This window comes from Rhododendron vialii, chromosome 11a (assembly GCF_030253575.1).
Source record: "Rhododendron vialii isolate Sample 1 chromosome 11a, ASM3025357v1".
Classification (NCBI taxonomy): Eukaryota; Viridiplantae; Streptophyta; class Magnoliopsida; order Ericales; family Ericaceae; genus Rhododendron; species Rhododendron vialii.
In genome coordinates this window covers 14,282,540-14,299,198 of record NC_080567.1, presented here as the reverse complement: position 1 = coordinate 14,299,198, position 16,659 = coordinate 14,282,540, and the positions used below count along the sequence as shown (strand labels likewise).

The 16,659-nt window shown below is 38.1% G+C and overlaps 1 protein-coding gene across 1 annotated transcript; it reads right to left on the bottom strand.

Annotated features, from left to right (window-relative positions):
• Positions 1–13,788, bottom strand: LOC131307715 (uncharacterized). The gene is made up of 7 exons (XM_058334367.1): positions 13,076–13,788; positions 4,027–4,101; positions 3,439–3,955; positions 2,433–2,818; positions 1,882–2,108; positions 1,377–1,527; positions 1–623 (listed from the first exon to the last, which is right to left on the bottom strand). Exons 1-7 carry the CDS (start codon positions 13,691–13,693, stop codon positions 498–500), a joined length of 2,100 nt encoding a protein of 699 aa, XP_058190350.1. The 5' UTR covers positions 13,694–13,788; the 3' UTR covers positions 1–497.
• Positions 13,789–16,659: the final 2,871 nt, after the last annotated feature.

Sequence of the window (16,659 nt, the reverse complement as noted above, 5' to 3'; positions counted from 1 at the left end):
TTAAACTTAATGAGTTGGAATTCTGCAATCATATGCAGGGTTGGAATAGAAGAAAGAAACTTGATACGATCCAACACAACACAACTCAACATTTGAAACTGCGTTTTCGCAACTAACACTATTGAATGTCGCCGAGTTTAAAAAAAAAAAAAAATGAAATCTGTGTTTTCCCTATACGTACAGTATCAATCACCCTGAAACCGTCAGGGGACTAAACGCCTCAGAAGGTTACACCCACCGGAAGAACCAAAACGTCTTAGTGACAACTCTAAAATCCCAAACATTCAATAGCGGGGGCACACACAAATGCCATTATCATTACGGGACAAAGCTGACAGAAGAGAAATGCAAATAAGATCTCAATGTCCATTGAACTAGGTTGCATCTGACCTGGGTCCAACCAAATTTTTTGGTTTACCCTTTTTGAGTATACAAGGGGGTAATGTGAACTATCCCAATGTGTGCTGCTTGCAAGTTGCAATCCTTAGGTCCGTCTATCACACTGTGTGCTGCTTGCAACCCTTAGGTCTGTAATGCTGAGAGCTTCGCCTCACCATCTTTCTACACAAGTAGCAGTAATGGCTTTGACATTGCCAGCAGAAAATGTGATTGTTATTGCCAACCTGTTATGATAACATTAGGTGAGGAGGGCAGAAGAAAGTTCCCAATCGTTTTCCACAAAGTTACCTGAACATGCAATTTTTATGGGCAGAATCGAAACACAAGCATTGAGACTACAAATAGTAATGCTACTACATCCGTTCATGTCCATTTGCAAGTCATGTATCAATTGGTAATGCTGCTATATTAGTTCCACAAATTTAGGTAACACACCCCATTGTAGGGACAATGCAGCCTTTCCACTAACAAAACAATGCAAAACAGAAAACAAAGTGGCAAATAAATCAAAAGCCAATGTCATTAGAATCTGTTCCATCATCAGCCTGACTGGGAGGATACTTCTCTTCCGAATCTGACCACCTCCAGGAAATCAACACAATTCCTTTTGGTTTAGAACTACTTGAGCATATCGTTTTGGCTAAAATTTATAAAAGAAACAGGTTCGCCCTCATATACTGACTAAACAACTTCAGTTTAAACACGAAACAGAAGTAGAAAACTGCGTTCATCCCTGAGGTCCACATCTAAAACATATCTTTTAATCCACATATAGGCACTATTTCTAGATTTTCAATTTTGATATATCTATACTATCATCATGTTAATGATTATCAGTCCATACCCATGTGTGTTGAGGCTACAAATGTAAACAGTAATAAAATCCTTCGAATTCAGCACATATAAGAGGCGTGAATTAGTTGCCACTAAATGTCATCAGAAACTGATTTGCCATTAATCTGTTCAAATCCACATACCTTAACATTGTTTTGACCGCAGTTAGGGCATGGATGACCACGATCAGCAAAGAGTTGAGCTTGAATCTGGCCCACCGCCTGGCGGGCATTCATCATCCGCTCTTCCCACATCTGAATCTCTCTTTGGGGGAAAAGTTCGCAAGCTCCGTCCCTTCATTAAGAGAAAACAAATTGTTATGGGACTTATGCCATCAATTGACAAATGCACAATCATGCACCGGCTCCGTTTAGTTGCAGTTTTGAGAATTTGCTTCTTGTGAAAATGAAAGCAATGAAAATCGTTTCTGGAAGTTGTTTTCTACAATTTTGTTACAACATGAATAGCTTTCATGCTTCCGAAAATCATATTAGCACAAAAATGATAAGCTATGACAATGCTGAGTACTTTTGTTTTTGAAAACCATCTCCAAAAAAAGTTTGAACATTTGTTCTTGAAAACTGCAAGCAAATGTGAATATAAGCGAATGAAACCTGATTTTCATCATGCGAGGGTGAATTAACAAACCTGAAGTGATCGTAACCATCAATTGCCTTATTACAGCGATAGCAGAAATACTGGCCACAGTTGTTACATACCATCTTGTTGCAACCTTCAACTCGTGAGATTGCCATCTTACAAGATGGACATTGTTTGGCATCACGAAGTACTTCCCTAACACTAAGGATCTCATTTATCATTTCTTGCTCACGGCGCTTTTGTCCATCCTTCAATTGGGATGAATTCTGTCTCTCCTGCAGGAAGAGAAGTAAAGTTAACTTCAACAGTGATCACAATTAAGTTTCTTCAGTACAGGAGGATGGTTCCAAATTAGAAAGGAAAAGGCCGGAACTACATGACTGAAAAATTTCATGGTTTACTGGATAATAAGATAGCATGGTTTCTGCTTTTCTCAAGTGATTCACCTTCCTGAAAAGCCCACAAACGATGAGAGGACAGAATGGTATCGACTATCGAGTGACCTAAGTTGCCATCTGGTGGCTCCGCCCTTGACCAGAAGGGACACCGGACAAATCATAGAAACGTGCATTTAGAAGATACAATAAACAATCAATTACCTTTAAGATAGAAAGCTTCATCTCTGGTGTCATACATGTGGTTCCAACATGTCGTTGCTCCCTGCAAAGGGTACAAAAGCTAAAGAAACACTTAGAGCACTGGGCGTGTTGGTCTTCATCCTCTATGCAAGCCATTTCACATCTTGGGCAATAGACTACATCAGACATAGACTCGAGTGTTTTCTGTAGCATTAATGACTCCCAACGTTCAAACTCCTCATCGCCTAGCAATCGTTTCAGCAAACCAGGTGGGACCATGCCCCCACATTTTCCATTAGGACATAGAAGCTTGCTTATTGTTCCCTCCTTTACATGCATGTCAGAGAAAGTTTTCATGCATTTCCAGCAAAAGAAATGATGGCATGGCAGTCTAACAAACTCTGAACCTGATAGACAAAGATAAGTGATTAAATGCCGATAAAAAAAGAAGAGAAGTGACTAAAAATGATAACAGAGAGGAGTATATAAAGAACTCATTTTTCTTACCAGAACTTCTTACAATGCTTCAAACATTACAAAGAACTCAATTTTCTTACCACCACTTCTAACAATTCTTTAAACACAATAATAAATAAAAGAAACTGGTCTATTGAATTCTTAAGTTCTTCCATTTGGACAAAGGTTGGTCCTCACACACATGTGCCCTATCAAGTGCTTTCTTATAGGGAAGAAGGGTGTTATGCCAATCTCATAATTTGATTTGTCATCATTTTTAATATATGAATGAAAAGCCACTGGGCCAATTTTACCAAAATCTTCAATTTGGTTACACTAATGCCCACAAACAGTTTGCAATACCTAGCTCAATTCATATGTGACCTCTTGAGGTTGTGATATCATTAGGAGTTGCTTCATCTGTTGAACAGTAAAAATTTGCATTTTCCTAAAGGAGGAGATTCACAGTACATCGAAACAAAAGTTAAAAAGGCTGCCTATAAATTTTTCTTTTTGGCACAATTTCAGAACCTTACATGGCAATTCTGTTAAGAAAATGTCAAAAAAATACCTGCAAACTCACTAAAGCAGATGCAGCATTCATGCAAGTTTCTGCTGAAGTTCTCCTGCTGCTGCTGATCGTCATAATTCTTCAGTGAAGGAATATCAACTTCTGGAGAGATGCTTCCTGAAATTGCACGCCTATCTCCGGTATATCTCAATCCATAAGGACCAAGAACTATTTCTTTGTCAAAAACAAGATAAGAAAGACAAGAACTCTGTAGCCATTCAACCCAACGGTATATAACCTCCTGCCCTGGTTGCTCACTCCACAATGAATCCAACATAGAGCAAATATAGGAAATTTTTCCTGAATCCAGCCACTGGACCGAAACAGTAAAATAAGGAGAGAGATGGCTCGGATAGGACTTGGGTAACAAACAAGTGATCACAATTGGTGGAAGGTTTTGGACTTTGAAAGAGTATGAGAACTCATCTGCACCGTCAGTTTTGGTCCCAAGATTGCTAGATGAGTTTAGTTTTGCAGAGATGGTAAGTTCACTGGAAGTTTCAACATGTATGTGAATCTGCGTAATGCATAAATCTCAGGTTATTCACTTTTATAGCATGATATTGAACTTTACAAGTGATTAGAAACCTGAAAACAACGCAGGCCTCTTTGTCTGTCAAGGATAAAAACATTGTCTCCATAGATTGACTCCATAGCAAGTAACTGCACCAAAAGATTACAAAAAAACATGAGAGAGAGAGAGAGAGAGAGAGAGAGAGAGAGAGAGTATATTCAAACACCCATGTCAGGACCTAGTTTTATGCCGCAAGTACTAATTTTCATCTCTATTTGGATATGTTCATGCGCTTTTAGAATACGACTCAAAATGCTCCTGAGCACTCAAGGCCATGACAACTGTAATGCCACAAATCAGGTTCGATAAATGGTGGAGTGCTTCGAGCATAGTGTGGTTGATGCACGGATGAAGCTGAGTTTAGCGTGTGAGAAATCTCAAATGTTATCTCTCATTGTTCATTAGATATCCAAATTCTCATTTCATAAGATAATCCTCCTTTATACTACACATGTCTTTTATATAATTCAATTTAACAATTGACACCATCTCACATTACCTATCTCCTAATTGTTCACAAACATTACTTCAATCATAATGGCATACCAGTATACCACAAGCTTTGTCAGATCATTCAAATACTCAAACGAACCTAAGAACATCTGTGTCTCACTCAAATGGTTCTAAGGGAAAAGGATGCCCAACGCATAGAAATATGCCTACCTCGAAGACTTAGAAGTGTAGCAAATCATACGTGAGGTTTAAACACAACATAACCCCCAAAGTCGACATGAAACCGTACGACGAACCTATCTTATTTTGTCTAGTGGGAGTTCAAACCAGAGCTTTTTTCCGAAGGAGTGGCAAAGGCAATGACGAACCAACTCTCAACTTTCCCATTCAGTTTGGGTCCAAGAATATTCATCGGGAACAACTTTGCCCTAATTGAGGCCAAAGTGGCTGCGGCTATGATTTTCCAATGCTTCTCGTTCAAGCTTTCTCCTTGCACTCATGCTCCGATCTTGGTTGTAACTCTCCGACCGGAAAAATGAAAATGGAGCTCACTTGATTTTGTGCAAAATATAGTCTCACAAGTCACACCCTTTGCTCAACTATATTTGTATGTATAAAGCTTTTCAAGGATTAAAGGACTACTCAGAGGGTAGAAGGGTAATTCCACCAACTACTCCCACATCAAACTGAATAGAAAATATAGGTTAGAATCAAACTGAATGGCAGAGGTAAAACCAATTGCAGACCAATTGCGAACAACCAGCTAAGAGCCTTAGAACAGGGAAAAGTGAGTCCATGTGGTGCAACAGAGAGCCCACATCATGAAAAGAAAGATTGAATTTAGCAAAAATGAAGACCCTGAGAGTACATCCAGCAAGGGGAAATGTGAGCAGAATACAATGATCACAATGTACGTATTCAATAGCAAGGAGGCAAAATAACTCCTTTTTCTATGAACTTGTGGTGTCAATAGCAAGAGGTGGTGAAATTGCATTGACACAGACAACTCCAAACAGTGGAAAAAAGACTGTCCAAGTTCAGTTGAGATTCAAAATATGACAAACACACTATAGAGAAAATGAAGCTTAATAATAACAAATAAATCAACACCACCACCACCTGCTGTTTAGCTGCTTTTCAGTCAGATCATTTTCTGTGTAAATTGTCCAAGAAGATTTATTTGGAAGGGACGAAGACACCATTGCAACACTGCCCCTGGTAAGCAGAGACGACAGCAATGGAATTTCAAACATGATGAAGATTGACGATTATATTTGGTGGGACAAGTGGTCTGCAAAACTAAGCGTGTTGAAAGGATTGAGTGCTGGACTCCCTTTATCTAAGTCATATGATTAGGTATTTTGGTTTCTGTAAGTTCCTTGGTTGTTAAAAGACCTCCTTACAAGATACTAAGAGAGTTTATTGTAAACCACTTTTCCCCTTGTTTATGTTTAAGTGTTCACCACCTGTCACTTCCTCATTGTTTTGTAGTTTTTTTGTATTCCTAGGTGCTTCACCACTGAGTAAACTTTTAGCTACCATATATACAGCGGTAACCTTTCTTTTGAGGGAGTTTTTGATGGATGAAAATTTCAAATTAGTTAGTGGCTTTATCATGTTGCCTTTTAGGGGTTGATTTTGAGCCCCATAGCTCGTGGAATCCAGCCTTTGCTGGCTGGATTTTGCAAGATCAGCTTTACAAATCTGATTTCTGCAAGTTTCGGCCTTAATCCAAGTTATTCAGGTCCACCTACGATTGTACTTGTTGGAACTGCCAACCAAGTTACATGACAATGAGTAGAAAAACTTCCACCAACATCAATTCATTACAGTATCTCATTGAGTACTAAAGAGGCAACATCATCAAACTGTGAAAGCTTCTCCACAACTTCAATCTCTTAATCGTGCAGGTTTAGATACATCTCTGTGAATGTTAGATCCAACCACCCACCTATGACTAACCCATAAATTGTGATGCAACACTATCTCTTTCTTTTTTTTTTTTGGGACAAATAGTAAATGCCGTATAGGACCACCACTATATTTCACTCTTCAACACTTCAGATTTTTTATTCCTTAAAAATATATTGACAAGGAGAATCCCAACTGCGCCAATAATTTCCCAAGCTTCAAACAAGTAACATCCTTCCATGACATTTTACGGCCCCAATAGTTTGCCTTGCTATTTAGTCCACATATGTATCTGATTTAACTTCATGTGCATCATATTTTTGTCCTTTACATGATGTTCGACTCTGAGACAGTACAGTGATGACGTGGCTATCGGGTACAAATAGCTCTGACATGAGAGAGATGTCGTTGCTTAAGGAGAAAAAGGTGAATTATCAAGGGCGGGGAGAACGAATCCAATTCTCTCAACCTCATCAAACAAACTCAGAGCTGTGGTCCATCGGCACAACAATAAATAGTACACTAAGAGCATCTCCAAGGAAGGAAGCAAAACCAAACTTTATACTTATTTGAAGAGCCAATTCTTCAACTTGACAAGTCATCAATAGTGAAATGTAAATCATATTAAAGTTGCAAGAAATAAAGAAAGTAATAAATCCAAATCTTATAATTAAAAGATAATAAAATTAATTTGAAGATGCCAATGTAGCAGACTTTTTCTAGTGGCTCTACTATTTGCCACATAGGTATGCAAATTCTATATTTGGCATGACATTTTGCTTCTCCTCTTGGAGATGCTCTAATACCCAACCAGCCAGCATTTTCCAGCATTCAACATGAACTAAACTTCAAGAGTCCAACTCCGGCCTTCAACATAGCACAATTTTTAGTTTTTTCTTCCTATTCCATCATATAATCTTTTATAAACCAAACCGAGCCTTTTGTCCCAATCACTTGGGGTCGGCTACATGAATCATTTTCCTCCATTGAGCTCTGTTAAGGGCCACATGTTCACACAAACCCATTATACTCATATCTTTGTGTACAACAACATCTAATATTAATTTAGGTCTACCCCTCCCCGTAGCATTGCTACCCAAAGCTATCCTATCTGCTCTCTTAACTACTACATCTCCTGGTCTACGGTATATATGCTCAAACCACCTTAGCCTATTTTCCCTCAATTTCTCCTCTATAGGTGCTACACCTACCATCTCACGAACCGTTTCATTTCTAATCCTGTCTCGTGTAGTCTTACCACACATCCATCTCAACATTCTCATTTCCGCTACACTCATCTTGCTCACCTGTTGTTTCTTAATAGGCCAAAATTCTGTCCCGTAATGCATCGGTGGTCTTACAGTAATTCCATAGAATTTTCCCTTCAATGTTATGGGTACCTTCTTGTCACATAGTACACTAGTAGCGCTCCTCCACTTGAGCCACCCCACTTGGATCCTATGGGTCACATCATCGGAATTTCTCCAGCTCTACTAATAATTGAGCCTAAATACCTAAAATAATCACTCTTTGGTATCTCCTAGTCTTGGATCATCAATCTTTCTTCATGCGCACTGCTGGTACCACTAAGCTTGCACACCATATACTCAGTTTTACTCCTACTTATCCGAAAACCCTTTGACTCTAATGCTTCCCTCCAAATTTCTAGTTTCGTATTAACACCTCTAGTAATTTCATCTACGAGGACAATGCCATTTGCAAACATAATACACCATGGGATATCCCTTGAAATTGTATAGTCAATTCATCCATAACTAAGGCAAAGAGGTACGGGTTCAAGGTTGACTCTTGATGCAATCCTATAGTGATTGGAAATTCACTCGTTTCCCCTACTGGTGATCTAATGATAATGACGGCACCTTCATACATGACTCTAATCACCTCGGTATACCCTTTGGTCACTGCCTTTCTCTCTAGAACCTACCATATGATGTCTCCAGGCACCCTATCATAAGCCTTTTCTAAGTCTATGAAAACCATATGGAGATCCTTCTTTTTTGCTCTGTGTTTTTCTACCAATCTCCTTAATAGGTATCTTCCATGGTTGATCTTCCAGGCATGAACCCAAACTGTTTCTTTGACACCGTAGTCACCATCCTCAAACGATGCTCAATAACTCTTTCCCACAACTTCATCATATGACTCATCAATTTAATACCTCTACAGTCACCATCATATGATCTTTTAGGATCTCTAAAATTCCTGATCGACCCTTATTGCCAAACCTTATCAATTTGTGATGCAGAAGCAAAATAATGATAATCGGGAAACGAAGAGTTATCTTACTTATTTTTGAAGTGTCTTTTGGTTTCTAGTCAGTAGTTATTGTCCATTAGTTTTTGGTCTAAGTATTTATTATGTGTCTTAAATATCTAGTAAGTTATGTCTTTGGTTAATAGTTGTCTAGGTATTTGAAAGGTCTATGTTGGAAATTGTCAAGTATTTATTATTAGTCTTGAAGAGTCATCTTTGTAATGCTTATAAATAGTTGATCTAATGAAATGAAAAGTAGAGTTTGAGTTTATGAAAATATTGTGCAAGTATTTCTTGCTTGAGAGTGAGTGATTCCTCCGATAATCAAGTGTGTGACTTGGTCGCATGAGTGTCTTCCGTGATTAGCAACGTTGAGTGACTTCCATTGCCCCCGGTCGAGTGGCTTCCCGGGACTATCCCAACCTCGCAGATTTTGGCCTGCATCAAATGGGTATCAGAGCGGTGCCCTGCTGAGTTTTCATCCTGTGGCATTTTGAGATAAAATGTTGCGCATGAATGAAAGACCGAGGACATATCACAACACCACCGAAGTTGATGCAACTTTGACACCATGGAGGATGAGTGATGACATAATATTTCTTGGAATGAATTTGGAGGAGATTTTCTCGAGGAGTGACCCGTCCCCTCCGTCGGAAGTTGATTGGACTCTACCTTCGAGGTATGATGAATATACAGAAGATGGTTTCCTAATCACTACTGAATGTGATTTTGGTCAAGTGGTGAGTTCTAAAGATTTGAAATTTGTCCGAGATAATATGTTTTATGACTTGAAATGCGAAAAAGTCGATGAAGTTGATGTTGTTAGTCATGAAACAATTGGTAACTTGAAGTTACGTGCAACAAAACCATCCCTACAACATAAGGATTCCTTTTGGTTGACATTTTCAAAAGAAGACATGGTTAATGAAGTCTTGGGTGCGCTGATTTTATTTGCCGGAAATACGAACGGTTATGGGAGTAAAATGGCAAGGATTAGTTTGCGACAAATTAACGTTTTGTCTGGCTTCATAGTTCCACTGCGGATGGTTGATGGCCAATTTTCAAGAGTCATGAAAGTGTTCTACTCTCGAGTTGATCGCAAACCAAAATTCAAGCAACATCTCAGGCAAAAGCAAAGGATGGAAAGGCTCATTGGTCAACCCGTGGACCGTGGGAAGTTAAACTCGAGGTCAAGCTCTTTTGAAGAAAGGGAGTATGATGCAGGAGCAAAATAATGATAATCGGGAAACAAAGAGTTATCTTATTTTTGAAGTGTCTTTTGGTTTCTAGTCAATGTCCTTTAGTTTTTGGTCTAAGTATTTATTATGTGTCTTAACTATCAAGTAAGTTGTGTCTTTGGTTAATATAGTTGTCTAGGTATTTGAAAGGTATATGTTGGAAATTGTCAAGTATTTATTATTAGTCTTGAAGAGTCATCTTTGTAATACTTATAAATAGTTGATCTAATGAAATGAAAAGTAGAGTTTGAGTTTATGAAAATATTGTGCAAGTATTTCTTGCTTGAGAGTGAGTGATTCCTCCGATAATCAAGTGTGTGACTTGGTCGAGTGAGTGTCTTCCGCGATTAGCAACGTCGAGTGACTTCCGTTGCCCCCGGTCGAGTGGCTTCCTGGGACTATCCCAACCTCGCAGGTTTCAGCTTGCATCAATTTCTCCCCTAAACAAGTTTATCTCCCTAGAATGTCATAATCGACCACGCTTCATGAATGCAACTTATCTCATTAACTTCTTAAAAGTCAGTTTTCCTTGGTGTTCACTCCCAAAACATATAAATCTAATGTCTCCAGTTCTCTTGAAAAATATGGATGCTATACACCTATAATGACCTCTTAACCAGTTTTTCCATTGATTCCATATGAAGATCCAACATTTTGATGTCTGCATATCTCAGCCTTCTTCACTCACATAATCAGATCACATCACGCCTAGCTTTATAGTCTTTTGTTCAGTTTTAACATTTATCATCTAAAAAGATTCAAACATTCCCTACCGTAGTTGCACCAAAGAATGTTTTCGCTAAACTTGACCCTAACTTTGATAGTCAGCCAATTAAAACTGTAGACTTTGAACATTTGATGTGCACATTGAGCTTACGTTTTCTTCAACTACTTCATGACGGTTGCACATCAAAAAATGAACAGCAGCTCAAAACACTTGATCATACATAAACTCCAATAGTAAGCTTGAAAATGAATTTTTATTCAATTCTTGTCAAGTGAAACACACTGGCACTCTTATAGCTTCATGCAGCAGCACACACTGAAACAACTACTGCAGCACTTACCATTTGTAAACACTCGTAAACCAAAATTAACTAAATGGTGATTCTAATCCTCCATTGTCAGATTTTGGTTCATAAGCAACTAATGCCAAACACATCAACTTACGTAGTAGACACCAATATCTAGCTTTAGTGAAGATAAACAGCATACACAAAGGTAAACATCATGCACTTCTGAACTGGAGAATTCTGAAAGAGGTGGAGGTTATTCTTAGAGCTTTTCTACGGACTGTAGCTGCCTTGGGGTAAATCTGGTGCTAAAGTTAGTTGGAGTATGGATTGGGTTTTAAGTCTATGAAGCTATGGAATAAGGCTTCTTTGATAAGGTACATTTGGGTGAGGTGGGTTCACTCTTATGTGATTAAACACAAATGCTTTTGGTCTATGCAGCCTCCTCAGAATTCCTCTTGGACTGTGAGGAAGCTCTTTAATCTTAAGGGTTTGGCTCAGCCTTTGATAAGATCTACTAATATTGGTAATGGAGCAAATACCTTCTTGTGGTTAGATAACTGGCACCCTTTAGGACCTCTTTTTGCCAGGTTTGGTAATGTTGTAGTGACAGATGTTGGTAGCTCCCTTCTTTGTGAGGTCTCTTCTATCATTTCTGAAGGTGTATGGAGGTGGCCTAGATAGAGAAACAGAGCTATTCAGCAGATAATGGAAACGAATTAATCCCATTCTGAAGATTTGGTGTCTTGGATTCCTAATATTAGAGGACAATTCACCATTAAATCTGCCTGTGATGCTTTAAAAGGGGAAGGGCAACAAGTTCCTTGGGCTAACTTACCCTATCATAACTGATGAAGCGGCCCCGAATATAAGGGCTGCCCTTTGCTGCTATTACATGAGCTTGAAAATTGGTTTTCTAAGAATGTACCTAGGTGGGCCTTTATTCTATGGCTCTGTTGTTTGGGTCGACTGTCAACAAAGGATAGATTAAAGCAGTGGAAATTGGATGTTGATCCTTGGATGTTGATCCTCTGTGCATCTTCCGTAATTCTGGGGTGGAATCACACGATCATTTGTTTTTTGAGTGTCCTTTCTCCTGTCGGATATGGAGTATGGTTTATGTAGCACGGACGCATCGTTGGAGATAACGTACCGGACACGGACACCCCTCCAGACATGTGTCCAACACTTACATTCTAAGTGTCCTATTTTTTCTCAATGCTCATTCTTTGAACACTCTGGGGACACTCTAAAAATTGCTACGGACACTGTCGAGATACTCGCAAATCAAGTTGGAGGTGTTAAACGAAATTGTGAACTTAGGAAAGTCGTATTGTGTGATGAATGATGACTTATTGATCATTAAGACATAGAAATGATATGAAGCTTTTTGATGAAATAATTTTCTCAATCATCATATTGATAAATATGGTCTAAGCCTTCAAGGTACATATGGTGTTACATATTTAGAATTAGAGCCTTATTTTCCAATTCTTATTCATATAATAGTACACATATACAGGTTTCAAAACGTGTCCCCCATCGTGACGTGTCCTCAATATTTTTGAAATTTACGTGCCAGAGTGTTGGTGTTGTGTCCATGTCGTGTCGCGTCATGTATTCATGTCCGTGCTACATAGTATGGTTCTTCTTTTTGGTCTACAAAGTTAGATTGGGCTGTCAACCATACCAGAGGGAAGGGGTTTTATGCTACTCTGCTCAGCTTTGGCAGCGACTTTTTATCATCTTTGGTTAGAGAGTAATGCAAGGATGTTCCAAACAAGGCAAAGGTCTCAGGACGCAGTTTTTCAAGGCATTGCATAATATTTTAGAGGGAAAGCTTTGTCATGGAGGAATGTGAACCAAACTCCTGCGTTGCTCAACTTTGCTGTCATTGGCATATTCCTTTCCAAATTTTTAGTAGTGATAGGTCTACCGGTGGCTGAGCTTTGAGGCTCAGTTGGTTGTTTTGGTTTGAATTTCTTTTCTTTTCTTTTTTATCGGCATTTTGGTTTGAGTTGCTTTGCTCTTGTTTTTTGTTTGTCCTTTATTTTCTGCTCTTGGACTTGCTTTGGGTCTTGTTGGTCTTGGACTGCCTGTTTTTTGGTTAAAAATTATAACTTTGCCGGAAAAAAAAAAAAAAAACATGATGCACTGCAAGCTTGTCAAATTACCTCATCTTCCTGCAATTGATCATTAATTCTCAACTCCTCCTCCGACAACTCTGCTTCTGCTACACACAATTGCAACCCTTCTAACATTCTTCCAACACAATCCACGCCCTCAGCTGAATCAGGGCCCTCAATTCTCTCTCCATTCGAATCATTCTTCAACTCAGACACATGCCCACCACCCTTTTCTTCTTCTTCTTCTTCTTCTTCTTCTTCACCCACTTCCTCCTTATTCAATTGCCTTAAAGAACCCAATTCCTTGATTTCTACCTCTTTTTCTTGTTCTCCTTCCTTGCTCCTCTCTGCTCTGCTAGAATTGGGGGCACCCGCGTTGACAAATCGAGGTTTGGACCCACGGCCACGCCGATATCGCGAAACCCCAGCAGGGTTTCGACGATTTGTGGCCGGTTTCGATGTTCTTGCGATGAATTCTGACGTGGGTACGCTTGTTGTGGGTTCATTGAGAGGAATTGATGTTGATGATGATGATGTTGGGTTTCCGAGGTTGGGCTGGTGATTGGTGTCGACTGTTGCTGGGTTTTGATCGGTAAAAGGTTTTAGAATCCACTTCTCGTCGATTTGGTGCGAGTTGTCTTTTCTTCCTCTTCGGCCCCTCCCCATGGTTGATTCCACAGAGGCTGCTCTCCGGTGCTGAAGCGCGCTATGTGAGAAGAGGAACCTTGGGTTTATTGATCAAAAGTCGGTTTAGTATTTATTAGGTTAGTTATATTAGGGCACTGGCTGTCTCTTATTCTTATTCAATATCGTACCCCTTCCGTTCTATACTAAGAGTTGACTACGAGAAGTTTTACTATTAAAGAAATTAATTACTTTAAAATATAAAAAATAATTACTTTATTATATAATTTTTGGAATTTTTTCGTACTGTATTAAAGATCTTTAATAATACGGTGCGAAAAAATTTAAAAAATTATACACGAAAATAGTTGATTTTTTTATTTAAAAAATGATAAGAGAGAGAGAGTGAGACTCTCAATATAAAACGGAAAGAGTAATTTATTTGTGAATTAGTATGTAATTTGCTTCGATGAGAAGAATTTAAAAAATAAAAAAATATAAACCAAATTATGAACCAGGCCTGCCACGTCAGGCTCTCAAATTTTATGTGATTTTGTGGACCCCAAATTTTTTTTACTTTCGTAAATACTTTAGATTAAAACAATAAATTCTCTGCTGATAAATCTCTGTACTCATGTAATTTGAATCGTTATATTGTGTGAGAATTTGTTTAAAACTTTTTTGTAATCTAACAGTTAAAAATTCTTTGGTACAAAGGTACAGATGAATGTAACGCCCCGATTTTCGGAAATAAAATAGGAGGCATTAAATATTGATTTCTAAAAATTTATTAAATTAAAATTCAAAATCCAAAACGGATAATTCACTATAAAGTTTCGTCTATTACAAATTATTGTAGAAATACTGAAAATGGTCTTTGTGATAATAAACTAAACAAAATAACAGAGCCATCTTCTAAGTTTGATACGGATCCCAAGCGTATTCTGGCTCGGTTCCCACCTCTGGGTTCTCTTCGCATAAAACTGTTCGCCTTCTGGATTTTGTGTCTCTTCTTGATTTTCTGCAAAATCTGGCACGGAAGCCAGGCAATCCGTACCTGAGTGAAAGAGTTCACCCCGTAGTATAATCCAACCCAACTACCCCTCTTACTTTACAGTTAGCAAGCAGCACAATAATAGTGTGCGAAAAAGTAAGACATAGTTTGTTCCACTTAAACCAGTTTATTACTATCCATTAACTTGACGTGTAATCTAAGATCTCATCCGCGGGATCTTTCCTCCCCAACCGCTAGCTATGCCCTGTCCCATGAACTCACTTTCTTTTGTTGTCGCGGATTGCACCTAAGTTATGTACCCAGTGTGTATCCCTCTCATTACAACAAAAGAAAACTTATCATGCCCGAATCATAACTAGGGTTCGCCCATCTTATGCACCACTTCACAATCATCACAATCATCACTAGGCTTACTTTGTCAGTCTCAATTCATCACTGGACACCCGCCAGTTTCAATTTATCAATCAACATTGGACTTACTTTGCCAGTTTCAAACCATTACATTCAACTCATCACATCTCAAAATCCCGCCTGCAGACAATCTAAAAATAAAACTTTTCAATTTATCCATTATCTAGTATCGTCTAGATGAGTTCTATTTCGCAATACCACCCCATATCTCTAGGGTCCAATCTAGCACTCAAATCAAGTATCGGTGCAATATACAACAAATCAATAATAATTAAAATAATTAATAAATAATATAATCACGCAACTTATTATGAACAGGCCGTTGCCCTTAATCTTGTATGGTTACAATGTCAATAATAAGGTAAGAGTTTTAAAAGAAATTAAAAGAAAAATTTTCTGGACTCTTATTAATTAATTCTAAGATAATAGATTAATTAAAAACTAATTAAATACATTAATTAGATAAAATATTAGAATATTTATCATGACCTTAATAAGAGTCCTAAAGGTCCTATGCAACCAGTTGAGTGTCAAAAGTTGGGTTCGGAGGGCTGCGAGATTATTTTAAATAAAAAGATTAGTAAAAGTTGTCGAAGGTAGAATAAATAGATAATAAATTATTTAATAAATAGGATAGGTCGAGGTTAATAACGTTTCATCTTTGGAAGGTAAAAAGTCCAAATAAAATTACTCGGGAATTTATAATAGGGTTTATATGGTCGTAAGGTAATTTTATTTGGAAACACTGTAAAAATATTAATAAATAGTAAATTAAATAAAAAAAGTATGAAATTAACAAGATAACATCTTTGAGGTGTGAGGAATCTAGGAAAAATAGTTTGGGTGTTAAAAATATTGTTTGGAAAGTCACAAATATTTTTCGTTTATAAAATCTTGAAAGATAACGAATAAATAATTAATAATTAATTAATAAATATCTAAATAAATCAATAAATTATGAAATTAACAAGGTATGATCTTTGAGGTGTGAAAAGTCTAGAAAAAATAGTTTGGGGGTCAAAAACAGTGTTCGGGTGTCGAAAAGTCGATTCAAACCAAAACAGTCCAAACCGCGAGGTTGGACCGAGTTGATCTTGCGGTTGGGGCCTCTGCCTCAAGGTCAGGCCTGGTTCTTGTGGCCGCAAGGTTCAATGCAGAAACGGTTTTTTTTTTGTTTTGCGATGGTTTTGATGCATGGGTCCATTTAGGCTATTAGGTTACGCATAAAAACACTTAATATACTTAGAGAAGTGGTTAGAAGGAATCATAATACCTCGAATTGGATCGGATTGAATTAAAAACGAATCTTGAATTTTTTGGAAGAAGACTTCGGGTTCCTTGATCGGGGGATCTTGGGATTGAATTGGACGATGCTTGGTGATGCTAAGGGTTGTAGGAAGAGATTGGAACGGTCGAATCGAGTTTCGGTTGGATTTTGGTACAAAACCCACTTTTCTCTCTCTAAAACTCCATGGATTGGAGCTTCGTTCTCTCCGATTTTTCTCTCCTTCCTGGACTGGTGGGCGTGAAAAATATTGTGGTATGACCTAAGGTCGGATTAATGAGGTATATATAGGAGAAT